Source organism: Morchella importuna, assembly GCF_003444635.1.
Source record: "Morchella importuna strain M04M26 chromosome Unknown Morimp01GS007, whole genome shotgun sequence".
In the NCBI taxonomy this organism is placed as follows: domain Eukaryota; kingdom Fungi; phylum Ascomycota; class Pezizomycetes; order Pezizales; family Morchellaceae; genus Morchella; species Morchella importuna.
This window is the reverse complement of record NW_025763404.1, coordinates 1,040,853-1,066,518: the sequence shown is the minus strand read 5'-3', so window position 1 is coordinate 1,066,518 and position 25,666 is coordinate 1,040,853. Positions and strand designations below refer to the sequence as shown.

General features: G+C 46.5%; 7 protein-coding genes across 7 annotated transcripts; 3 read left to right on the top strand and 4 right to left on the bottom strand.

Moving 5' to 3' along the window:
- Nucleotides 1-786: 786 nt before the first annotated feature.
- LAJ45_03470 (uncharacterized protein) lies at nt 787-1,494 on the top strand (the record flags this gene model as incomplete). Its single annotated transcript, XM_046113056.1, has 1 exon — nt 787-1,494. One exon carries the CDS (start codon nt 787-789, stop codon nt 1,492-1,494), a length of 708 nt encoding a protein of 235 aa, XP_045973933.1.
- A 3,032-nt stretch (nt 1,495-4,526) lies between these two features.
- Nucleotides 4,527-5,942, bottom strand: LAJ45_03469 (uncharacterized protein; the record flags this gene model as incomplete). The annotated part of the gene is made up of 2 exons (XM_046113055.1): nt 4,527-4,735; nt 4,802-5,942. The coding sequence occupies 2 exons, from the start codon at nt 5,940-5,942 to the stop codon at nt 4,527-4,529; spliced, it is 1,350 nt and encodes a 449-aa protein (XP_045973932.1).
- Nucleotides 5,943-9,370: 3,428 nt separating this feature from the next.
- On the top strand, nt 9,371-11,546 carry LAJ45_03468 (uncharacterized protein; the record flags this gene model as incomplete). The annotated part of the gene is made up of 7 exons (XM_046113054.1): nt 9,371-9,503; nt 9,560-9,664; nt 9,728-10,339; nt 10,399-10,406; nt 10,463-10,614; nt 10,671-10,982; nt 11,042-11,546. The coding sequence occupies 7 exons, from the start codon at nt 9,371-9,373 to the stop codon at nt 11,544-11,546; spliced, it is 1,827 nt and encodes a 608-aa protein (XP_045973931.1).
- Nucleotides 11,547-14,517: 2,971 nt separating this feature from the next.
- Nucleotides 14,518-16,157, bottom strand: LAJ45_03467 (uncharacterized protein; the record flags this gene model as incomplete). The annotated part of the gene is made up of 4 exons (XM_046113053.1): nt 14,518-15,131; nt 15,309-15,397; nt 15,500-15,702; nt 15,897-16,157. The coding sequence occupies 4 exons, from the start codon at nt 16,155-16,157 to the stop codon at nt 14,518-14,520; spliced, it is 1,167 nt and encodes a 388-aa protein (XP_045973930.1).
- A 528-nt stretch (nt 16,158-16,685) lies between these two features.
- Nucleotides 16,686-17,387, bottom strand: LAJ45_03466 (uncharacterized protein; the record flags this gene model as incomplete). Its single annotated transcript, XM_046113052.1, has 3 exons — nt 16,686-17,168; nt 17,224-17,231; nt 17,360-17,387. The coding sequence occupies 3 exons, from the start codon at nt 17,385-17,387 to the stop codon at nt 16,686-16,688; spliced, it is 519 nt and encodes a 172-aa protein (XP_045973929.1).
- Nucleotides 17,388-19,122: 1,735 nt separating this feature from the next.
- LAJ45_03465 (uncharacterized protein) lies at nt 19,123-20,042 on the bottom strand (the record flags this gene model as incomplete). Its single annotated transcript, XM_046113051.1, has 3 exons — nt 19,123-19,399; nt 19,580-19,664; nt 19,796-20,042. 3 exons carry the CDS (start codon nt 20,040-20,042, stop codon nt 19,123-19,125), a joined length of 609 nt encoding a protein of 202 aa, XP_045973928.1.
- Nucleotides 20,043-21,571: 1,529 nt separating this feature from the next.
- Nucleotides 21,572-24,612, top strand: LAJ45_03464 (uncharacterized protein; the record flags this gene model as incomplete). Its single annotated transcript, XM_046113050.1, has 8 exons — nt 21,572-21,791; nt 21,860-22,157; nt 22,232-22,367; nt 22,448-22,838; nt 22,902-23,017; nt 23,073-23,124; nt 23,179-23,990; nt 24,043-24,612. The coding sequence occupies 8 exons, from the start codon at nt 21,572-21,574 to the stop codon at nt 24,610-24,612; spliced, it is 2,595 nt and encodes an 864-aa protein (XP_045973927.1).
- Between the last annotated feature and the right edge of the window lie 1,054 nt (nt 24,613-25,666).

The following is a 25,666-nucleotide window of genomic DNA, read 5'->3' as shown; positions in this document are numbered from 1 at the left end:
TATCCATTTCCTAAACCAGTGCGCAGTGGATGTCATAGCTTGACACCTTGGCAGAAAACACCTCTCTCTACGTAGGGCAGAGGGGGAGGGGGGAGGGGGAGGCACTTTATTTAACCTCCTTCCCGTCGCGACTATCGATCGGCCAAACAACTACCGCCAGCAGAGTAATTGTTCACCCGCCGTCACCAATCATCACTCACTGCAGGGATTCCCACTCTGTTTTATTCGCAGGGCTGCCAGTGACGTCACATGCCTGTTCCTGCTTGCAATAACAAAAAGCCGTCCTCATCACCGATTCCGATGCGATGTCTGTGGGCTTGCCCATCCCATCCCATCCCATTGCTTCACAGCAGCGTCATACATAAGGCTGATGCATTATTGGTGATGTGGGACCGAGGGTATGGGAAAGTTGAAGAGAGCGCAAGACAGGTTCTTGCTCTCACCTCTGGGGAAAGAAGAGACCACCCCCCCCGTCTACTAGATTCGTACCTACCAAAATGTGGAATAGAGTAGGGTAGATCAGACCACGAAGAATCCCCCCCCTCCCTCCATCTAGACTATAACTACCCGCGCAATTGCCACCGTCCTGTCAATTCCACGCCGTCCATCGCATCCTCCTGACTATCACGTTAATTAGCCAGCCAGCTAGCTAGTCGTCTCTCTCCCACCCATTAATTCCCGACCCACAATCATTGGCCCTCTCATTCCATCATTGACCCTCTCATTCCATCATTGACCCTCCCCACTCCACCAACTAGCCCCCCCCTCCCCACCTTTTCCTCCACAATGGCCAAAAGCACCGGCACCTCTACAGCCCTCACCATCGTGCGCGTCTTCCAAATCCTCACGCTCATCGCCTGCTGGGGCATCCTCGCCGCGCTCGTCAACATCTACAGCAGCAACGGCGCCGCCGCCCCCGCCGGCGTCCTCTGCCTCTTCATCGTCGCCCTCCTCGCCTCCATCTGGGCCTTCTGCGTGCTGCTAACCCAAGCGCGCGCGCGCAACACCGCCTACTGGATGGCCGCCGGCGACATCATCCTCCTCGCAGCCCTCATCGCCGGCGTCGTTCTCATCTCCCGCATCACCTCGCGCTGCAAGCAACAAGTCGCCTACGCCACGAGCGGGGACGGCACGAAGGTCTACCCCACTACTACTACGGTGGCGGCTGGTAGCAGCGACCCTGTGTGGCATGGGCACAACTGCGATCTGGCGAAGGCGGCGATGGGGCTGGGGATTGCGAATATCGTGTTGTTCTTCATCTCTGCCATCTTGGCGGCGCTGGTGGTGGTGCAGAATAGGCGGGAGGATGAGGAGCTGGTGAGGGAGAAGATCTATACGGAGGCGACTACGAGAAGGGGGAGTGGGAGTGTGGGGTATGTGGAGAGTGAGAGGAGTGGTAGGAGTCGGAGTCGGAGTCGGAGTAGGAGGCATAGGCATCGTCATCGCAGCCCGAGGTCGGGGGAGTATATCATTCATGAGGAGAGGATTGTGTAGAGTGGGTTATTATATAGTCTGTGGTGTTATGGTCGGCGTGGTGGGTGTTTTTACGAATTTTATGAAGGCATGAAGAAGGTTTATGAGGACTTTACGAATTGTCATGTCTCTCTCAGGGTCGCACGCATACACATTATACGGTTTTTAACGAGCTATATGATTTCCGAAATTTATGTATAATTAATTTTTCTCTATTTCTTTTTCTTCTCTTGTCTGATAATTTATGGCCGGATATGCCGAAATAATAATCATCATCTCATTGAATCGATAAAGCGAATTTTCGCTTAGCATGATCAGGATGTCACCGTTGAGTTGATGTTTCTCTTGGCACAAGGCTGAGAAGTAGAAACTTACTTATACATGTAAAAACATTTGTTGCAACAAGCTGGCCGGTTGGCGCAATGGTAGCGCGTGGTCCTCCTATGAGGTTCAGACCGAGGTTGAGGGTTCGAGTCCCTTGCTGGTCGTTATCTTTTTTTTTCTCTCGATATTCTTTTAGTAGAAATTTTAGGCCAACCGGCATTTTTCACCCTCAATTTTGAGGAAAATGCTGATTGCAAAATTGATGGTTGCGGGTAGCAAAATTGACGGTTCCATGCCGATCCCCATGCAAAAATGGTTTCACAACTGCTAGTTGCGGGGACCGTTTTGCTGGGTGACAAACGGTATTTCTCAAAATTGATAGTTGGCCTAAAATTCCTAATCCATTCTGTCCTTAAACAAAGAAATGACGGCATGACCAAGAACCCTTTTTACCTGGTCAGCTCTCTGGTGTTAGGTCGCCTCGACCAATGATTTTCTGGGTAAATTCGAGGGCTTCAACATCTCCATTAGCCTAGCTAGAGCCACCGAGTGATTATTGGTGAATTTGTTCGGATGCCGTACGGCCGTATGGATGCAGCCTTATCTCCGTGCACGTGAGCTGCGTTTATTGATGATGGCGCTTCTTTATATCGCCGGGAATTATAATGAGCTTTCGGTTCTTTCCTTTTACGTGCATTCAATATATACCCGAACAAAGTGTGATACGAGCTCGCAGCATACATGTATCGCAGTACCTAGAAGGACATTAAGAAGGCCGGGCCATTGTAGGTACATGTGACTGAATTCAGACCAACCAGAGCACCGCAGAAACTCCACGCGAAGCTATGTACAAGTAGGTGTCGGCAAGTTTTTTTTTCATTAATAGTGATATGACCATTATATGTATTAAGAAATCCATGGTAGTGTATGTACATGTAATTAAACATACACGTAACCATCAGAAGCAACGCCTTGGATCTGAACTTTTTTTCACAGATGGATCCGAAGGTCGTGGAATTCGGGAGAAGCTTAAGGCCGGGGTGGGTGATTGGTTCTCTTTACTCGAGTTTTAATTGTCCTTTTCATGCCCTTTATTTCGTAGTCCTATGGCAGGTCACCGTGGTTGAAGTTATCCATAGTTATCTCCAGCGCCACTCCTAGGTTTTACGGAGATCTGTTCCCGGGTGCCAGGAAGTATGTTTGCGTTGTTGGGTCGATCTAGACTTAAAATATGGTTATACTTGTGGTTTTCGGACATGAACTCTCACTCACACCCTGCTCTTGCAATTGCTAGCACTGACATATTTAGTGAGTCGCTGCATGTGGCTAGATGTAGATAGAGTGTATGTACAGCACTTTGAACTTCCTCCTGTGGCCTAGTGTTTTCAGGCGCATGGGTCGAGGTTCGTTCAAGCCTTCTTCCCGAAGCTTCTATATAGAAACTATCATGCTCTGGGTACGAAATCGTGTTACAATGAGTGAGCCTGAACCCCTTTGGATCAGCGACGTCCATCAAAATCAAAGAGAAAAAAAAAACCACCGATCCCCAAATTCCTTAATGATGGAGGGAATTCCAGCTAAAAGGGTGTTCTGGGACGAGTAACTACATTGTAGCATTCTGAATTTAGGGGTACGTGTGCTTGTAGTCTATGCACATAACGGGAATACTTTATTCTAGCAAGCCGAACTTCAAGATCTTTCATGGCAACTTGGCCTTCAAAGTAGTATCGTATCGTGTTCATATCAATGTATCATGCCCTAGTGTACAAAGGTTCTGGTGTACACGAGATAAGTTATCACCCATGGGCCGGGAGGATAGACAGGGACAGAGACTTCCGCATTGGGACGTAAAAGATAAGTTGTCTGAAATATTAGGATATTTTGAAGACTTTTGCTGCCAAAAGCTCTGCAGGGGCGCTCAAAATGGCGGCCTAGTCTAACATCATTTATGGTATCCTGGATGATAATGTCAGGTCATGTCAATATTGAACTTCATCATGAGGTTTCTCCTCTCCACCAAATTACCCATAGATGTATTAACCAGCATCCAATTCCATCAACGGCATATATCTTCAAGTCATCTTCTTCATTGATACTGGGCTTGTAACAGTTAGGGGATACATTTGTTCAAAGAATAACATGTACATGAGTCTGGCGAAAGCGGGCATGGGCGAGCCATACTCGCCCCCACATGATATTGGGGAATCGATTATGATGATAAAGCTTACTACAGGTAAAGGCACTAGCTGGGTGCAAGACTAGGGCGATAGGTGTTCGGGACTTGGAGGTTTTCAGCCTACCTGCCGTCTGTCACGCAGGCGCGCCTACTAGTACTAGTGCTGCCGTCACGCAGGTGCGCCGCCTCTACTCGTACTTTCGTGACGTTTGTAAAAGGAACCGCTATTGCATACCATACTAAATTGTGGACTTGGCGCGTATTTGTATGGCATGCAATAGTGGTTCCTTTTACAAACGTCACGAATTCCCACCAGCAGATAAGACATTCTTCCTCAGAGGATACCACAGTATCCCATTGTCGTTGAAAAGCTATCTTTTTTCAAATTGTACCATAGGGATTATTAATAACACGTACGCACCCTTTCGCTCGCTCGCTACCAACAGCCTTCTGAGACAGATACTATGGAAAATGAATGAGAAAGTAATATGAAAAGGGTAAAAATAGGTGTCGTTACAGAAAAATAAGAAAATGAAGCAAGTAAGAAACCATATCAGATCGCCCCTCCAAGATACTCGATCGTCTCCCTAACTTTTGCACTGATATTTGAGTCTGCACTAGTGCCAGTGTACATCCACTCTACAACATCTTCCCAGACCTCTGGGAATAGCAGTGGGATCTCTACAGTGGCACCTCTCTTTACATGCTCACTTAGCAGTATCGCCGCCAGGAGTGGTGCACGGTGCAGCGCATATTCGATATCTGGTATATATTCGGAAAGTGAGTACAAAAAAGGTTAATCGGAAGAGCTTGAGGGGTAAGACTAACGTATTGGCACAGCCGGCCTCCTCTGAGTTTTCACCTTAACTACGTTTTGCAAAATTTCAACCTTAGTCCCCTGATAATGCTCTTCCCGGTGTCTAATGTGATGCCGTGGCGAGGCAATATGCTTTCTGATTTTACACGAACTTGATTTTCTTACTGGGAAGTACTTCTCCATGTAAAACGGCCTGCTCGATCTTGACTGTGGGATAATCCTCACTTTGACAAGCCGCTTTGTTGTGTTCGGATCGTCTTCCTCTTGCTTCTCCTCATCCTCTTGCTTGATGTTTTTTGAGGATATTGAAAAGTCTGATAGCGCCTGATGAAGATCATTTGGAGAAACATGAGCGTGACGGGCTCTGGACGACTGAGCAGGTGGGATGGCAACAGCCCGGATAAACGCATCCGCGGTTGATGAATTGAAGAGATATACATCACCCCATTCGCGGAGTTTGTTTGCCGTATATGAGAAGGGAATATTGCCCAGAAATGTGGGATCAAGCGGATTGTGTATTTGCTGTTCTGGTACAGCTGCATCTTGAAAGATATTTTGCGTGCATGCCGCCTGCTGAGCTTTTGAGCCGGGCGACACGCCAGAGCCATCAAAATCCTCGTCCTTTACCTTCTGTTTCCACCACTCTCTATCCACATCATTCTTTACGTCCTGGTACTCATTTTCACTGAAATCCCGCGGGGGAGATGCACTTCCCCGCCGGGGTAACTGGATATCACCAGCTTTGATATCCACCATCCTAGGCCTTGGATATGGCTCTAGCGCGGCAGAATGTCTGCGGGGAATGGTCGATGCTTGTGCGATATTTCTTAATGCTGGGTGGATTCTCATCTGCAGTGCATCTGTCTCCGTACTAGAAGAATATGGCGGTGTATCTAGCTGGTAGTTGAGATTCAAATAGTAGTCTCTTGCAGCTACAACAGTTGGAGATACAATATCCACAGGCGGTGTTAGAGTTTGTATGTAGTTTTTATGGTCGTATTGCAGGCTTTCTAGTTTGATTATATCTGTCGGAGGTGTGCCTAGACGCCTGGCTGCAATTGTGGGTGCGGATGTCGTCAATGTGAATGGGACATTCGTGGGAGAAGCAGTGTAGCTACACTCCCTTGGTTCTTCGGGGGTATACTGTGACATTATAGAAGCAGGAAAGAGAAGAAAATCTTGGTTATGCTGCAGGAGTGTTGGTATATGTGTCGGAGGATATTTGGACTGGAAGACACAAGATTCTAGTCTCATTCCGAAGGCTACACTGGGGGCTTCTCGATATTCTTTGATTGTTCTGTATGGAGAAAATCTTCGACCATGTGTTGGTTTATGAGTAACAGACAGCTTCTTATGAGAGTACTAGATCCATATGCAACTAATATTCATTGCCAAGTGGTGTGCTTGCCTGATTTGATAAGGATATTAGCAACTACGGCATAAGCTATAAGGCGTTAACAAACAGTTGAACTACTCACACAATAAGATACTGATAGGTATGAGTTGAGACTACCTCGGCCGTGCCTCTCAATTGAGGTCCGACATAACACCCGTTGATATATATAGATCAATCAAAAGTATGACATAGATTGAGCGATAAAGCTCTTTTACCTTTTATATATTAAAAACTAGGGCCTGGGGATTAATTCCAGCGCGTCGGAGAAACATCGCTCAACAAAGACATCTTGACTCGACGTTAGCACCCAGCCGTCAGAAATGAAAGTCCGAAACTCGACTACAAAGTTCTTTGGACCCCCTCGGATGACGTGACGGGATGAGATACAACGCATTCGTAGAGTGGGGCCGCTTGAGAAGAAACAATCAAGGGCCAGCAAGGTCAATCACACTCTTAATTCTACGTACGTATGGTGTAGGTAGCTATCAATGCCGTTGGTCATCGCTCACATGAGCTGCCGAAGGTTAGCAGCAGGACGAAACTCACAAGCACAAAGAGAACGAGATAGAGGGCGATAAATGAAATGATTTCTCTACATATCATGCATTACTAGATTGAGAGGAGGAATCTCGGAGAAGACGGAGAACTGATGAGCATTTCTCTATTGTGGCCTCCATCGCGCTGGCTTGGCCTTAAAGCTACACGTACCTACCATCGGAGGTACCTAGATGATTTATTTGACTCTTAGATCTCTGACTATCTGGCTGGAATAGATGCACTAATCAGGACAGTCACTAGAGATTGCGCATAGTCGTTTTTAGAGCCGAATGGGGACAAAGAAAGATTAGCAATATTCCATTCCAGTACGTTTCCCTTTTTTTCTAGTCACGAACAAAGGGCTGCATAAGGGTCCACCGCGTCTGGTAGATAAGTGACCCTGTAAACCTTAATCTTTTTTCTGTGTATGGGCAGCACAACAAGTGGCCATAAATCATAGCCAACGTGCTCCATTCTACACACTCTACCACTCTAATCTCCCTTCACATAGGGAAAAAAAGACCAACCCGAGTCCCTTGTACCAGTATCCATCCACGGTGTGCTGTGGAGCAACTCAGTCTCGTGTTTGCCTTTCAAACACATGCATTTACCTCCCTGTACACTATTCTCAGATCTGGACTTCGAACCCGATACTAGCATTCCCCATTAATGGGTTTAAGTTCAGCCACTTGTCGGACGCCATGAAGTATATTCTATTTTGCCAATATTTGAATAGCTTCGGACAACAATCCCGAAAAAGCCCTGAGTAGATATAGGAGGTTAGAGGTGAAAGGACTTGGGCGGATGGATAAGTTAATATCAACACCGGACAAGAGAGTATGTATTAGAGAGCGTGATTCTATTTTTAATCTAATCTTGATCACTTTCTTCTAGAGCTCAGCACAAAGACATAGCTGTATCCGTTACAGTTACCCAAGCACGTGGCAGAACAATATTATGCTGAGTGTTTGTTTGACTTATGTGCAGATTGCTTGATAGGAAATTTAAATAAAACCTGATCACGGCACACACTGGTCATGTCACTTTACTCCGAGAGCATCCCTTGCATAGCGCACTTGCTAGCTGCCATATATCAGGTTTCTCTACCTCACCCTGTCATGAACTGGTTTAAGGAGAAGGCTTCTACTGTTTCTTTACTGTGTTTTTGTTAGTAATTCTTTGGAAGGTCTTATAATTAGTTATTAGAAACACCACAAAGGGATGAAAATTATTTAGCTCGATCGAAATATGGCATCATCCTCATTCATGCGCAAATAAGGGGGATACGGAGAAAATCATCAAATACAAGAAGTTTCAGGAGAGCAACTAAAGTAGGTACATTTCGAAAAGAACTCAGGAGGGATGCGGTATTCTCCACATGCATATGTCATGTCGTCGACGTCAATCTTCACGCCATGCATACTTTAAGGGATGAGGTCCATGGAAAAATCTCCCTCGGGGATATTTTATTGACCTTTAAAATCAGGACTCAATCTCAGTTATCATCTCGGCCTTCTGCTCTCCCAGTTGTAATATACTAACTTAGCCTCAGCTAGCAACAGACTGAAAATGGGCTTCCGGTCTCTAAGTTCTAAGCCCATGATAATTCTCGACTGTCATTATTTTCCTAAGCAGCCAGCCTAGCTAGACACGGACCATTAACCAATAGAACAATTTTCCCCGTCCGTTGCAATGCATTATTCGGGATAGCAACAGGTTTCAAGGATCGTTCTAAGAAGCAGTTTTAGGCGCTCTCAAAAGCAAACACATCAGCAATGCACATCTCAAGTTGTACAGAAGCATATGCGTATGCTCGTGAAAGTACTTAATCACTTCACGTTCCTCACCTGAGTCTAGAAGTTCATGATGGTGCGATATCCTGTGGTGTGCATATATTCTAGGTACATAAGCCATGTTACGAACTAGATTTTCGGATCGAGTATGTTCCCCCTAAGTTTGCATATGAGGTTTGACGTGAAGGCAGAAAGATTACGTACAAATCGGTACTATCGAATAACAGTCCGATCAGGGAACTCTAAACATAGTAAAACCAGAACAGGTATCACCAGGCAAAGTTTATAATCATCATACTTTAGGATATATGATAAGTGGAACTTCAGCGCAGCCTGTTGTATCTGCTTGGGGACTCGATAACACTGAAAAATTGTTGTGTCCCAATCCCGCGCGGTCTGCACATGTCCACGCCAACCATCAGATTCGGTACTATTGTGCGTGATGGAAGGAAAGCGCAAAGAAAAGAAATTCTTACTGCGCCCCACGGAACAAAACCTAAGGTTCTTGGAGAATTTTCGTTTTTTGAAAGGTCCCATTGGTTTCCGGCTACATATATCCGCACTTACGCACACTGCATGTATGATTCCAGGCTACAACCCAACCATTAGGCGAACCACATCAATATCTCATCATGTAGCTATTCGCCCGTCCTACATATGTGAGGAAATGTGCAGCCTTTCTCAATGCCCCCGCTTCCCCCTAAGGTTTGATAAAGGCTGTAAGATGCCCACCAGCTCCTCTATGCGCGGCTGTCTTGTTCCATCTTTTAGAAATTCGAAACTTTCCAACCTGTCGTGTCGGCCCTTTTAATTGTCCTACAATATACCTTCTTTTTGCCGACCGATACCTTGCAATGATTCTTGGCTCCTTCTATCCTAGTAACTTCTTCGTTGTATTCCTAGTTACTATCATTTTTCAGTCTTTGCTGGTTCATTCACAGCAGTTGGATCCTATCAAGAATGTATGCAGTCGGTGGGATCATCAATGTAAGTAGTCTTGCCGACCTATTTGTTTCAGCTTTGACATTAATTCCAAATTAAAGCCGCAATCCTGAATGGAAAAATCTACATTGACGGCGGCGTGGAAGTCTTCGTCGACCTAAATTCCGCCGGAGAAAAACAACCTGGTACCCAACAAGTAGGAATAAGTTAGTTCTTTGTCCACCCTGTGGATTCATGGTCACTCTTTAACAATTTACTGAACTCTCCAGACAAGTATTTGGTATCGTTAGATATGACCCAACAATGGTCCTGGCGGGGCGATATGCCTCTTAAGGTCCTGGATTACCAAGAACAACAGCAAAGCGCTCGTCCGCCTTCATTGACGAGTGGTGCACTATGGTCATGGAAAAATTCCCTGTATCTATATGGCGGTACCACAAGTAGACTCAATGATTCCTTTGTTGGCTACGCTGCGCCTACTACAGACGACGTTGTGATGTGGAAATACGATGTAGAAAAAACAACATGGGCCCCTATCAGCTTTCGAAATAATTCAGCAATAATGCCACGCTTGTCCAACGGCGCAAGCACTGTTGTCTCGAGCCAAGGGCTTGCGTTTCATCTTGGCGGCGCAATCGATAATGGAACGCTGCCTGTATCAGAATCAAATATCACCTCTGGGGTTTCATTCGTTAATTCTTTCTACGCATTCAATTTCACGGACGAAAGTGCCTCAAAACTCGGAACAGACGGCTTGGGTGATACATCTTACAGGACAAATGCGCAGATGGTCAATATCCCTGATCTTGGTAGTAAAGGGATCTTAGTTCTCCTAGGAGGCGGCTACAGAAACTCATCCGCCAATGGTATGGACTGGAAAGGTTAGTTACCTCCGATCCTTGGTCAATGATAGTTCTAACGTATATTTATATTATATCAGGTGACCTGGTTTGTATTAACCTTTCCGCGAATAATGACCACAGCTTCCTTAGTAACAATAACAGATTTCAATGAGTAGTATAGGCATTTTCGACATTAACTCCACCGCTGTCGGCGGAACTTGGTATAACCAAACTGCCACTGGCGACACCCCAAGCCCACGCATAGATTTCTGCATGGTCATTGTCTCTGCACCCGATAAATCTAGTCATAACATGTACGTTTCCCGATTTCATTTATCATATCATGGACACGCCAAACTAATGTACAAAGCTTCATATATGGCGGTTGGGACGGGGTTAATAACTTTGACCAAGTCTACGTTCTCTCAATACCCTCCTTCCGGTGGATTAAGATCTTTGAAGGGAAAGAGGAACGCCGCTCCCATACCTGTCATGTTGTCGGTAACAGGCAACTCATGACAGTTGGCGGCCGCCGGGGAAGGACGCTACCGGGTGAGTGTGATTGGCAACCGAATACAATTTCGCTATTTGATATGGTTACTTTGGATTGGGTTCCGGAATATAAGCCGAATGGGACAAAGTGGGAAGTGCCGAAACCTATCTCGGATAGGATTGGTGGAGGGTAAGTAACGAACAGTCTAACCCTTGATTAAATAGAAATATCTGATCGGAAACGTATAGGTCCAATGGAGACGCCACTCTAAACGCACCAGAAACATGGGCCCCAGGGCTCGAGGCAGTATTCATTTCTGGTGGGATCTCCCCCGACCCAGAAACCGCGCCCTTAGAACCCACCCGGAAAACTCTATCCAAATCTGCCGTGATCGGTCTCTCTGTTAGCCTTTCTGTTGCGGTGCTTCTCGCAATGTTCATAGTATACTATCTCTACCATCACTTCTGCTCCAAAAATTCCGGTTCTTATTCCCAACCCGCGGAGCCGGAACTACCAGCAAAAAACCCTCCTCCAAATGGAGTCTTTCAGGAGCTTTTTAGTAGCCTTGGGATGCAGAGGGGTGCGGGAGCGGAAGCTCCTCGTCACCAACCTTACGTATACGGCTGGCCGAGAATGAGGGGAGGTGATAGGAACCCGTTTGAAGTATCGTGTGAGGGGGTTAATGGGCCCGGGAGGAACAGCATGGCTGCTGGATCTCCTGTTGTCGAGAAGCCAGAGGGGAACTGGATTTGATGATATGATTATGAGTTGCTGTGTTATGTTGTGTTGTTATGTTTAATTTCTAATTTTGATACTGGTTATTGATTGTATGCATAATATGCATGTATTATTATGTAAGTTATGCGGGGCATTCTTTTTTCTTTTCTTTTCTTTCATGGCATTTGGAATGCATTACCTTTATATTTATTCTACGAATTGAACGAATTAGGACTGATCGAACTTCTATCCCTTTCGCCGGTAATAATCTGATCATTGCAAGAATATTCCTAGCTATGTAGCCCACAAGATTTCGGCGTAGAAAAGTCATTGAATCACCCATAGCTAGAACCGACTGACACGTGCTATATAACTATACGTACAGCGCACACATGCACCCAAGAATCATCCCTAATACATTGCCAAGTACTATAGACATCAATGAAATGTTCATATATGCTAGGCTCACGCGACAATACTTGTACAAATGGAGGATTCCCGTCCGCGATGGGATAACACAACAGCACGGCAGACATATTTATTCAGAAGTCAAACGAGTCTCACAATCGAATTACTAACAATAGTTTAACGTCTCAATGGTAAGAACCCAGGCCTTGTAAAACCTTTACCAATAAGTAAACCCTTAAACAACAAGCTTATTCACCATAATAAGGCCCAATAAGTGTTATTTAAGCATGCCTTGAAGATAGAATAAGGCCTAAAAGAATATCTACGCACAGAGAAAGCTATTTTAGATTTATTTTTTGGGTAAACTTATACTTTTACCCGTTGTGACGTTGGGGTACAGTATTAGATCTACTAAGTTAAAGAAAACCGAGTGATCGTAGATGATTCTCTGTGATACAATAAACAATGTAAAATGCTTTATATATTTTTTAAGGTCCCTGAAAAATATGATTCAGTGGTGTAGGGGTATCACGGGCGCTTGCCATTCATATGAATTGCGCCCGACCCGGGTTCGATTCCCGGCTGATTCACTCAAGCAACATGGCGCAGCGGAAGCGCGCCGGGCTCATAACCCGGAGGTCCCCCGATCGAAACGGGGTGTTGCTAAAACAATTCTTTTTTTTCTTTATTTTGATCTCATAATGCGGGCGAATGAATCTGTCAGTTAACTTCATAGTCCATCACTCGACCAACAAACCCGTGACTGCCAAGACATTCACTGCCCCGTTCTATTATTCGGGTTCAACATTCCTATGTATGTACACCAGGCTGTGCCGGCACCTGTTTGGTTGAGAATGGTGGAGATTACCAGGTATTCCCTGTTTCAACTTTCATTTAAGCTATAATTAATGTAAGGCATTCCTTCTCGGTACCATACCCACCCCACCGGAGTCTCTCTTATATTTAAGAAAAGGATTTGCATAACTTAGAATACCGTGATGAGTGACTCTGGTACACATGCTGTATGATTCGATTCTAGTCCTTAAGTTGTTGTGGCTAGGCACAATATACGTAGTGTGCCAAGTGACTGGACTTAGACGGTCATGACAGATGTAGCTGATTTAAACATATTTAAGTGATAGCTATTGTCTATGCGTGAATCCGCGCCCTTCATTGACATGACTGTGGCCATCACGCTTTCTAATTCATACCGAGGGGCTCGGAATGGCACATGGACAGTTTATATGCGAGATGTAATGGTAAGCCTCCACATATTATACGCGAGTTGTAGAATTAGAAGGCTTCGTCTTCAATTGTGTACTTGTTATACTGGGCTGTTGGTGTAGCCAGGAGAAAGGAAAAAGGAAATAGAAGACAACAACGCAGCGCGGGGGTTTCCTGTGGATCCGCGACCATTCACAAGTTGCCCGGCTGAGCTGAGTGGACGCCACAGTAGTATGTAGTATGATCTGGCTCTCGTTTTTGCAATTGAGAACTTAAATTTCTGTTGGAAATATAGCTATGTACTTATTGTCAGCCTTACCTGTCGCCCGTGGTATAGATACTTTTTATTCACGACTAGCGCAGACCTACATACCAGAGAATCACGGAATATAGAAGCCTACATGTAGCTGGCGCCATAGGCGCACTTCCAATCGCTGGATATCTGCATGCTAGAAATACCGACATCAGCCACGTACTACTTATATCTCGATATTGGAGTCAATTGATAGGACTTGAGATCTGCAATCCATATCCATTTTAATAATCCATGAGGTCTCAAGTGGTACCCCGCCATTCCTCGCCTCCCCCTCCCAATACCACACCCATGGCCATGCAATGCACATAACTCAACTGTGCTTGTACATACATGTGTCTCTAGAGGACTAGATGTAGTAATCTTTGCACAAGATAGGTCCATTTAGTAATCCAGTTACTAACTTACAAGCCTTCAAGACTGAAACAAGCTTTGTCGCTTTCAAGCGCTTGGTTCTGGTTATCTTGGCCTGATCGCTACTAAATAAAGATGACAGGTTTCGGGGGGTGGAAAGACAAAACGCTTCTACTCTTTAGGTTTAGCGTGGTTTGGGTTATAGTTACATGTAGTTAGTCGAATGGAATATTGTTTTTCCGTTGCTTAGTTAGTTGCCCACCGCTCATGCGAGATCACTCGGGGCCAAATGGTCAAAATTGGGTATTATTGCTTTTCAAAACAATAGCAAGACCGGGCACGTCATGTATGTCTTATCTGCACCTTTTCCCTATCGATTTTGCTACATGTACTTTATAACTTGCTAGATCACCCCCCAATCCACAAGCCAATCAATTGTGATTCTACCAACTCTTCGTCATGTCCAATCTTCGACTAATGATTAACCTAGCTCATTATATCCAATCTAACCAATAAATCTCAACAGATTTCCCATTATATTACATTCCGACAAAAACCAAGACAAAGAAATAACGCCGTACCGTGCAATCAGAAATTAGTGCCCAACCCAAGCTCCAGTCCCAAGAAAGAAAAGAAAAGAAATAACTCCAAATAATCCACAAAGAAAAGAACCTAGCCAACTCCAATATGCAGGGCCCTATGAAGGCTTTACACCAAGTCCGCCGATACCCTATCCTCCGTCGCAACTAGCGTCCACCCCCTCCCTCTACTAGTATTCCTGTCCAGCGTTGTAGGCTGCCTTTCCAATCCCGCCGGTACAGTCCTCACTTCGGGCGGACCCCTTATCGACCATCTTCTCGGAAGCCAACTCCTCCTATCACCTCGTATTCCGCTTTCACCGCTACCTCCAGTCAACGGTGTAATAGGGCTCTCCTCTAGCGGGGACACAATGTCATAATCGAACCACTCCCCACCGCCACCCGTGACAGGTGTAGTCCGTACCGTCGCACGGCTTTCGATGCACCGTTCGCTGGCCGCATTGCTGGGGCGGCGTTCCTTTTTCTTACGCACTAGAACACGGAAAGCGGGGATGCAGTAGCAGATATGAGCGCAGAGAACCTCAATAGTGGACCAGAAGATCACCGCGTGCAGGGTCTTGAGGTTGGGGGGTGGGGAAGTGGTAGCGTCGTGCGTAAGGACCGAGAAGCGCAAGATAGAGGCGAAGATAGAAAGAGAGCAGAGGCCGTAAATGGCGATGAATCCGTAACGTTCACGAGTGCTAAGTTTTAACGTCGAGATGATGCAGAGAGGTATTGCGGAAACTGCCTTGGTTAGTTGGGTGGTTCGCGGCATAGTCTTTGGTTACTGGCAATGGCATGCAGAATATCAATTCAATCTCATACGAGTACACGCTTGCGCATTACTCATATCATGTCGTAGTTTATACCCCGGCCATTGCTAGTAATCATGGTATGGAAAATAGATAAGGTCAAGCTTACTTAGTAAGTCGGTCGCAATATTAGCCCATGAGGAAGCCACAATCCAAGTCCTGGACGTGATGTGCGTGCAGAAGTCCGATTCCATAGACCTACATTTATTTTTTCCTTTTCGTCAGCCTTTTCCTGCAAGGCAATTAATGACCAGGATTGGTGGCGGTAGTGGTGGTGGGAGGAGTAATATAGATACATACCAATTCCGGTTAATAGGCCTACAAAACAGCGCCTGGCCAGTCAAAACTCCCGGGAAGGACAACACTGTCAACCCCGTAGTAACGTAGAGGAGCCATCGAGACTTCCAGTTGAGTGTTGGTACTAGGTCGTAGTAAAGGGAGAGGAAAGCGCCCTTGAGAACCCAGAGATGTACGGTATATGTTATGGAGGCCCAGAATGCTCGCTATGGTAGAAAAGTTCTATTAACAAGCTGTTCATAAAAAGATATACGTATACAGCTGTCTCTCTTATCTACATGGTACTTTTCGTTTCTTGCAAGAAAATAATCGAAAGACCCTTGGAACAAGAGAGAGAGGTGGAGACGATCCGGAAGAGAAAAACCCGCCCCGATCTCTAATTAATAGTTGTTAAGCTCACCTGAAGATACCGCACGCCAATCGCATCCACACCACCATTCAGCTCCTCCCACGAGTTCCAGAACCACAGAACCGTCTCAACGGTGTTCAACACTGCAACCACAACCAGAAACACCTCTCCAAAATAGGCCGCCGAAAACTTCCCAATGCGTGTCTTGCGGATGATGATGAACAAACGGAGGGCCGTGAGAAAAGGAACCAGAATCCCGGTCGCAAGGAGAACCGCGAGGAGGCTGCGGGCGTTGGTGGCTGGACCTCTCATCGTGGTGGTACGTAGCTAGTTGGTTAACTGACGGTCACTGCATTCAAGGTGATGGTATTGCAAAAACGAGGGTGAAAAGAAGTAGTAATAGTAGCTCTGTATTTATAAAATGGGCAAAGGATTAAAGGGTAGAAGTTATATTTAATGAGCGAAAGAAGAGAGTGGGTGGGGGGGAGGGAGGTGATCTATATGACCACCACCACCTAGTCCTCTCCTCCTCCTTCCTCACTTGAGGAGTTTCTACTGACTGCCACCCCTGATCGTATTGTCTGATCGCTATGCACATTTTTACTATCCCAGCAATTATGTTCTCTGCACTTTGAGGAGGGGCCGGTGAGATACGATGATCCCTCATTGAGGCTGGGTCTGGGTTGGTGGGTTGGGTTTGGGGGGGAGGGGGAAACATTACAATATGCCACTGGTAGAGTTGTAAGGTTGTAAGGATGGATACCCACCAGCTACGGTACCTCTGTGGGTTATGGATAGATGGAGGGATGCCACTCAGGAGATGCAGGTGCCGGCAGCTAACTAGATATTACGCGCCCCTACAGCAGGTGTCAGCCACACCCACCGCGCGCCAGGGCCAGGGGTTGCCTGGTGCGGGGATCGACCTAAGATATCCGTCCATCCCACTTTGAGGAACAGGCGCTTTAAACGCGGAGGGAATGACCGTGTTGCCCAACCGTCAAGGACTTCATCTAAATTGCCATCACGGTAATTGCACCCCAATTCCACTCCACTAACATTGCTAGACGGATGCGAAGCGGTCCCGCACTCACGATGCCTCGGGTATCTACCGGATTCCAGAGTAGGTATTCGTAGAATCAGGATTCCCTTCAGCTCATGTATGTAATACAGATTTCGCTTGTCAAGTCCAATGACACACTTACTAACAGCCAACGGCGAACCCTCCGATGGGACTGAAAGAGAGGTGGACGGGTGAGGCTCCTCTGAACCCTGGTCGCCATCCTCCGGGCGCTTGAACCATACTACATAATCCACTTTGGCGTCCTACACATGCATGTGAGCTCCTCTTATAAAGTATTTGGCTCAATGGCTTGCTTACCAGACGCCCTGTGAAAGAGGGGGCGGAGCGTGTTAAGAATTGACTTTGAAAACTGATACTCTAGGCGACTGTGATTGCGCAAGATCGAGGTAAAGACGCATTAAATGAGATTGATGGTGATAACCAAGGCACACACGCGGCGCAGTGTGGAAAAGGGTGACCATCTCTGAGCAAAAATCGAGTAAAGCATCTACGGGAGTTGGGTCCAAAACTGCGTAGTAGGACTACAAAAAACCTCCGAGAAACGTAATTTCAAAATGTGGGACAGGTGATAGTACTCTGTAGCCGCATATACGCAGTCCGGAGGAGATCCGAGACCTAAGCTAAGGGTCTAAACCTCTTAGATATGCGGATTATTAATTTTCACTTACACCGTGGGAATATTACTTGAACTTTCCTACGATAGTTGTGCCTTTGAGCTTAAGGTCGTATGCCAATTCCTCTTGGGTGCTCTCAGCAGGAGCCATGGATGGGGTGGGGAATACTATGTATCTTTCCTAACCTTATAATTATCGGATCGAGATTCATACCAGATTAATCTTCAGCACATCCATAGATCCATGAAGTTAGTAGGCAACGTAAGCTACATTCTGCCTATTGCCTATTCTCACTCAAGAGAAGAAAGAGAAGGTGGATATCGCCACCAACATCAGCAGAGCCCCCACCCCACGACAGGACCGCATCTTCTCTTCCCTGTCCAGAAAGAAAAAAATGACAGCCCCAATCCGTCGAACCTGGTAGGGGCCCGTCATCGTAGGAAGACTTTTAAACTTTATGCCGCAACCTAGGTAGGATACCTACATGTAACTACCCTCTAGAGTTGACATCTAAAGTAGATGGAACCTCTAAACGGCGAAGAAGTCCATACGTTGGTAGTTGTAGCCGCGGGTAGGTACATGGATGTATGTTCCTACTCTGGAGTACGCTTCTGTCTTGCGAGAACATCTCCAACTCTAGAGTAGGGTCCTCGCACATGCCTTGCATGTATCAGGATGGCATTTTAAGGTTTATGCACTCGAGAGACATTGATCAGATGAACTGTTAGAACAAGCTGCCATTCAAGAGGATTGATAGACATGTCGACAGCCAACCGTAGCGCAACTACGCGTGTAACCAAAAACCAAATCGGCCTCCCGCAATCTATTATAGATACCTAATCTATATCATGTCTAGCAGTTTAACGGGTGGTTTCGAGATCTAAACAAAGGTGAGCCGAGGCTTACTTGCTTTGAATTTTACGTTACACTCTACTGTGCACGGCTCTTGTCTAGATCAAGCAGTGCCCCGGTTTAGGTTCTTGCCTGTTACTGTGCTCCTGTGATATGTATGAACATGGGATGTGGCGGTGGTGGTGTCACACTATTTCTGGCGGGTTGGTTTGGTTTTTCCGCTGGCTTAGAGCGGTTAAGAGATAGGCGTTACCCAGTTGGTACTGAAACATAACGAGACGTCTGACAATTGATGGTCTTTTGATTGATAACAATAATAAAGGAACCGACAACAGACCAATGAGGACAAAGCGTTTGTATGAAGTGTTTGGCTTCGCTGTCATTCTGAAAACCTCAAGTCCACAAAACTACGTATCGAATGAATGCCAATTGAAACTGACTATGTACTGATAACAATCCCCCGTCCCTCCAAGCACCAATAGCCCCAGAGTAGATTCGAATCTAAGTAGTTAGTAAAGGAAGAATACGCTGTTTATAAAAAGCTCTTTTATGCAAACACTCTAAAAGATTATACAAAGCCCCTCTCCCAGCGTCCCCTACACCTCATTTTTTTGAATTCACAAACCCATCATATTGTATCACATGACGCATATCCCACCCCACAAAAAGAAAAAACACCCGGATCCCCTTTACAAAGATTACGCCCTTTTTCTATCTAGACTACATACATCTAGTGGTGCTGCTCAGCGCCCCTGTATCCAATCAACTTCCTCCTTCCAATGATCTCTCCAATCGTGAAGAAGCCAATGACCTCGGCGGCCAACACGCCCCCGGCGAGAACCTGGGCACGGGAGATACTCTGGAGACGCTCGAGGAGGTAGCGCGGGGACATGTTCAAGGAGGCGGTTTGCGACGACATGTTAGAGATGGTCGCAGAGGGGGCGGTGCGGAGGCCTTTAAGGGTGTTGATTACAGGGGAAAAGGTGGTGCGGAAAGTCTCGAGCTTGCTGAGTGGTGGGTTAGCGGGCATATAGGGTTACTAATTGGGTGCGATAATAGGGGGAATATAAGGGGTAAGGGTCAATGATAGTTCGGGGGAGGCGTGAAACTTGGTGATGAACAATGTTGATATACAGCGATTGATGATATTGAGTGATATATGGTGAACTTGGAGTGGGGGTATTTACGGAGGTGCCATCTTCTGTCCGTGGAAGACCAATTTCGACAGTTCAAGTCCAACACGGCCGTAGTACTGAGCCGGGGGGATCATAGCTATCAAAACCATGCCAAGTTAGCACATGTCATAGAATTGAGGTCATCCATTCCATCTATATCACGGGGGGAAACGTGATATATCCGGATAAACCTCATCAACGACTCCGCATCACACGACAAACACTCACCACTAATAGTGTGGATCAGTTTCCCCGTTCTGCCTCCAACCTTCATGAGCGAGTTCCCGACTCCGCTCGCGGCAGCACCAAGCTTGCCAGCAGCAACCTTGACAGCGTCCTGGGCCTTCTTTGACGCTTCCTGGGCCTTCGCAGAGGCCTCGGAAGTGGCCTTGGCGGCGGTCTCTGAGCCAGTGGATGCGAAACGGCGGGCAGTCAATTGCCTGACCGCGGGGCTTCGGACGAGTGAGGAGCGCATTTCTTTGTGTGTTGTGGAGGTGGGGGAGCACGACTGTGGAGATGGTGGTTGAGGCGGGGGGGGGGTGGAGATAAATGGGATGGTTGTTTCTTGCAAATGCGATGATAGATCGGAGATTCGGGGAACTACGGTTAATTTTTTTTTCCCTTTCGTTTCGAAGGTCCGGGTGAGGGCTGTGGCGTTATTTGTGGCGGTGCGTGCGGAAGGGTTAAACGGCTCTCCGGGACTACAGTCGTCTCTGGGTCAACGACGAAACCAGTTCGATGGCGAATAGGCCAATCGGAGCCAATAAAAGCCAACAAAAGCGCCCCGACCCCTTTGCTTTGACTGACTATCAGCCCAAAAAGTAGCCACTCGTCATCGAGCCGGGTTCGTCGTTGACCCAGAAACGACTGTAGAGTAGACAAGCAATAACTAAACCCGGTCCTTTCCCAATGGGGTAATCACCTTGGCACCAGGGTTAGGGAGCACTCTACAGCGGATTTAACCTCTAGCACCGCAGGTACAGTCGGTCTCTGGAATCATAGGTGGAATTTACAAAGTGAAGTTTTGTATTTGCGTGCGGTCTAAGGTTGTGGACTGTTGAATTCTAATTGTTACTGTTTTTAGTTAAACCCCATTGACTGTTGACATCACGCCAAGGCCGGCCGTCATCAAGCATGATGGCTCTTTGAGCGACGAGAGGTAAACCCGCAAAATGCTATCATGCACGGTCTCGTAATAATCTTTTGACTGACAGTATCCTAGCTTTGTTCTTACTTTCATATTCCTATAGAAGAAATTCTTGACCTATTTGTCTCTTATTTCATACAGGAAAATTATTAAAGTGTATCCAAATAATCATTCGGAACAACATCCTGGTGTCACACAAAAGTCCTAGGTAGAGTACCATTAAGGTGATTTGAAGATGTACCTACATGCATATAAGTATCTTTTATTAGAAGCACCTTCGGGGGGAAGTAAATCATGGAGTCGATTAATCTATCCGCAGGCCTGGAAGAATTATGACTAAACAATTACAGTATTTTAGGGGTCAATGGCGAATGACCAAACCAGCAAGATCACGCACTTTATCCAGGTAGAATAACTCATCTGTAGTGCCAAATCAGAATCTATGAAGCACCGAATGAGAGCGTTGGATTACTAGCGATGCCGACAATTCTACGTGCGAACCCGCTGTCTCCGACTTCAGGGCATTCTAGAGTGCAACGGCGGACGTCCTTCATCACATGCCTCGGCGGCTGTTGAGGCTCACGCGCGTTCCCTCAACACCGAACTAGCCCATGTGAACTTGTCTTCTTCCCCAGATTCCTCTACCCCACAGTTTTTCTAGGGCCCTACTCTCTCTCCAGTGTCTGCTTCAAATCCCCCATCGTCGTCTCCCCTCACTTCATCGCCATCTCAGTAATATATAGCTAAACTGTAGTACCCTTCATACCCCTCCAGCTTCCAGCAGCAGCCGTAGAACCAAAACTCCTCCACCTTATGCCGGGCTCGTGATTGCCTCTGGCCAACGAGACTCTGTAACTATGGCCAACCAGTCAACCCTCCGACCAGCTCTATCCTCGCTGCTTCAGCAATACATAAAGCTTCTGCGCTCATCTCCGAAGTCTCTCCGCATCTTAGCTGCGACAATACTATGCGCAACACTCGGTGGGCTCTGGGAGCGCCGCCGCCGTTACAGAAAGGCAGATGAAGGTCGAGGACGGGTATTAGTCCGACGGAATTCCGCCATCCAGCTGAAAGATGGTAAGTACGACTTGTGGTGGTTGTATTCAGCTCCGCAGGCGCTTACATCATCGTCATCATAACTCTAGGTTCGCGATTGATCTACGTCCCCTACAAAAAGACCACTGCAAAAGTGGTCATAAATCCAACAAAGTCTACCACCTTCGATGCGCATAGACGTCTATTCCTCGAGCCTCCAGGGGGTCGAGGTTTTAAATCTCAAAGTAGCCTGGGGGGCGGGGAGGGCCCGCCAGTCAACACTAAGCCTGGGCTGAATCTGGCATTTTTGCACCAGTTTCTGAGTCTTCTCAGTATCATGATACCGAGGTTAACAAGTAAAGAGAGTTTCTTGTTGTTGCTACACACGTTCTTTTTGATCAGCAGGACGTGAGTGGAGAATTTTTTTTTTAGCATGTGATCTGCGGCGTATAGGGCTGAGCCTAAGCTGACATGCTGGACAGGTACCTGAGCTTGGTGGTTGCACGACTTGACGGTGAGATCGTTCGAGATCTTGTCGCGGGGAACGGGAAAGCATTTGCTTGGGGAATTGGTAAATGGCTAAGCGTCGGCGTACCAGCTGTCTATTGCAATGCAATGGTAATCCTAACTTCAGCCCTGGGGGGGCTATTTCAAATTCTCGGTGTTTTTTTTTTATATACTGACCAATCGTGATGCAGATAAAATTCCTCCAGTCGAAGATCTCTATAGCATTCCGCACGCGACTAACGCGGTACATCCACGATCTGTACCTAAACGATAAACAAGCTTATTATAAGCTACAGAACCTAGATGGTGGACTTGTGGGTGGCGGCGCTGACCAGTTCATAACGTCTGATCTGCCGTTATTTTGTGATTCAGCTGCCGCACTGTACTCATCTCTTGGGAAGCCATTTTTGGATTTGGTTGTTTTTAACTATCAGCTTGCAAGATCATTGGGACCACTTGCACTGGCGGGAATTTTGTTCAATTATGGCGCAACTGCATGGATGTTGAAGAAATTTTCTCCCCCATTTGGAAGGCTCGCTGCTGCTCAGGGGAGAAAAGAGGGAGATTTCAGAGGATTACACAGTAAGTTTGGTTATCGGGGGTGTATAACTGGGGTTTTGTTTTACTGACCACACTCTTTTCTAGCACGCTTAATTGGCAATGCCGAAGAGGTTGCATTTTATGGTGGCGCGGAAATGGAGAAGGGATTCCTAGAAAAAGGTTTCAAGGACCTGAAACAGCTGATGGAAGGCATTTACAGTGTATGGGCATTAACTCTTGTTACCATGATTTTTACTCATAATATCCGAATTTTAGATGAAAATCCGCTACAATATGCTTGAGGACTTTGTCTTGAAGTACGGCTGGTGTAAGTCCCATATTCCTAAATCGGTTTGATATAACTCATCTAAAAGCTTTACAGCGGCACTAGGATATCTTTTTACATCTCTCCCCGTGTTTCTCCCCGCTTGGGGTGGTCTCGGCGGCCTTGTTGAGCTCGCTGGCGCAACCGCAGGTACCAGTCGCGAAACAGACAGGATGAAGGGGTTCATTACCAACAAGCGCCTCATGCTCTCACTCGCTGATGCCGGTGGCCGTATGATGTACTCTTTCAAGGATCTTTCTGAGTTAGCAGGCTACACTTCCAGAGTGTATACACTAGTATCGACCCTTCACAGAGTCCACTCTAATTCCTACTCGACGCCAAGACCAGAGCTGTACGGCGCGGCAGATATTCAAGGTACACTGCATAAAGGTTTCGATGGTGTGCGGCTCGAGGGCGTTCCAATCGTTGCTCCAGGCCTTTGGCCACGGGGTGGTGAGGAACTTGTCGACTCACTCGATATCACCGTCCGGGAAGGCGAGCACCTTCTCGTTCTTGGTCCTAATGGAGTTGGTAAATCGTCCATTTCTCGCGTAGTAGCTGGTTTGTGGCCCGTTTACCGCGGCCTTGTTTCCCGTCCCCGACAAGGCGGTATGGGAGGAATCATGTTTCTACCTCAACGTGTCTACCTTGCACAAGGAACGTTAAGAGACCAAGTCATTTATCCCCACACCGAGATGGAGATGCGAGCCGATAGCCGCAGTGATCATGAGTTAAGGTTGATCCTGGATGCGGTCAGACTGGGTTACCTACCTGACCGGGAAGGCGGTTGGGACTGTAGAAAGGAATGGAAGGATGTTCTCTCCGGTGGTGAAAAACAGCGTATATCTATTGCACGTCTGCTTTACCATGTAAGTCCCCAGCGAAATTTTACTGTAGCTCGTTCAAAGCTTACTTGTCCAGGAACCGAAATACGCATTCATAGATGAAGGCACTTCCGCTGTCTCCCAAGATGTTGAAGGCCTCCTTTACGAAACTGCCAAGGAACGCGGTATCACGCTGATTACGATATCTACTCGCGCTCAGCTAAAGAAATATCACACATTCCAACTCCAACTTGACGGCCCTAACGGAGGATGGGAATTCGACCGGATTGGCACGGAGCGCGAGAGAAGTAGCGTTGAGAACGAGCTGAGGGAACTGAAAGAGAAGGTCCAGAATGTCAAAGCACTCCGAGAACGGTTAAAAACGGTCGAAGAGGATTTAGCGAGGGTCTTTGTTACCGGTGGCGAAGAACTCCCGGGGTTCGAAGGGAAGAGCGGGGAGAGCTCTGGGGGGATCAAGGAGGGCAGTGTTGTCGTGAAAAGCGGCAGCGGGACAGAGGAACACACTGCGGAGGAGGTAACGAGCGAAGAGACGAAGTCTGGTGACGATGAGAAGGTTCCGAGCGAGGGGGGTGAGAACAAGGGGAAGCAAGTGGATTTGGAGAATGAAAGTTTTGCTGATGCAGTGAAGAAAGGTGGTGATGAATAACTAGACGCCGGAAAGTAATTTATGTTGTATATGAAATGTATTTGAAGTTGCATGGGAGAGGAATATCTACATAGCATATATACATGTATTCATTGTTATTTTACAATGTACTTTACAATCTATTTCATAAGCGAACAAGACATAAAGTGAATCATACCACATCACTCGTTTCTAGTCATCGAAAAAATGGCCCTCTCCACACATCCAACACTTCGAAAGCAAATCATGAAGAATCACCCATATGCGCCAGCATCCCAACAAACTCCTCGAACAAGCAAGGAATGCATCTTGCGACTCATCTTTCTCCTGGTTGGTGAGTATGATAATCTATTGACTACATGTGGTTTAAGGCAGTCAGGTCATAATGAATAGTGAAGGACCCGCTATCAAGAGGAATGGTATCCTACCTGTACTCCTATAAGATAGCTTATATTAGTTTTCGACATAACAGGTTCGCACGGATCATCTATACGGGTCTGTCCAACATCCTTTGGGGAGCCATTGGCGCCAACATAACCTGGCCCATGTGATGCGAGTGATAGTGTATGATTAACAGGATTGTGTCACTAGACCTTTAGCCCATCTACCCTCCTTTGATCGAAAGAAGCGTCGGTTGTAAGTAACCACTTGCTTCGGATCTTTTATAGCTCTATGTGTCTTATTTAGACAAGATTAAGACGTTGTGATGAAGGTTATACATACGCAAATCTCCTAGTTATCGATGGGTACAAGACCAAAAGTCTCAAGACTTTGTCTCGAGATACGAGACAACAATACATCGCAAGAGTAATACAAATTACCAAATAAGTCAAAACCAAAGGAGTCTAGCCCCGAAACCTTTCGAAACATGCGAGTGAGCGTCCGTGATCTAGATATCGGCATCAAAATCAAGTCGTTCTGCTACTTCTTATTTTTCTATGACTCTAACCTTATTATATCTATTGCATAAATAGAAATGTCTGCCTAAAGTTTATGATTGGGGGTCAACATAGCACGAGGGGCAGGATAATCTAGGGAGCAAAAATTTCCAATTTTTGCTCCACTTACTTTGATA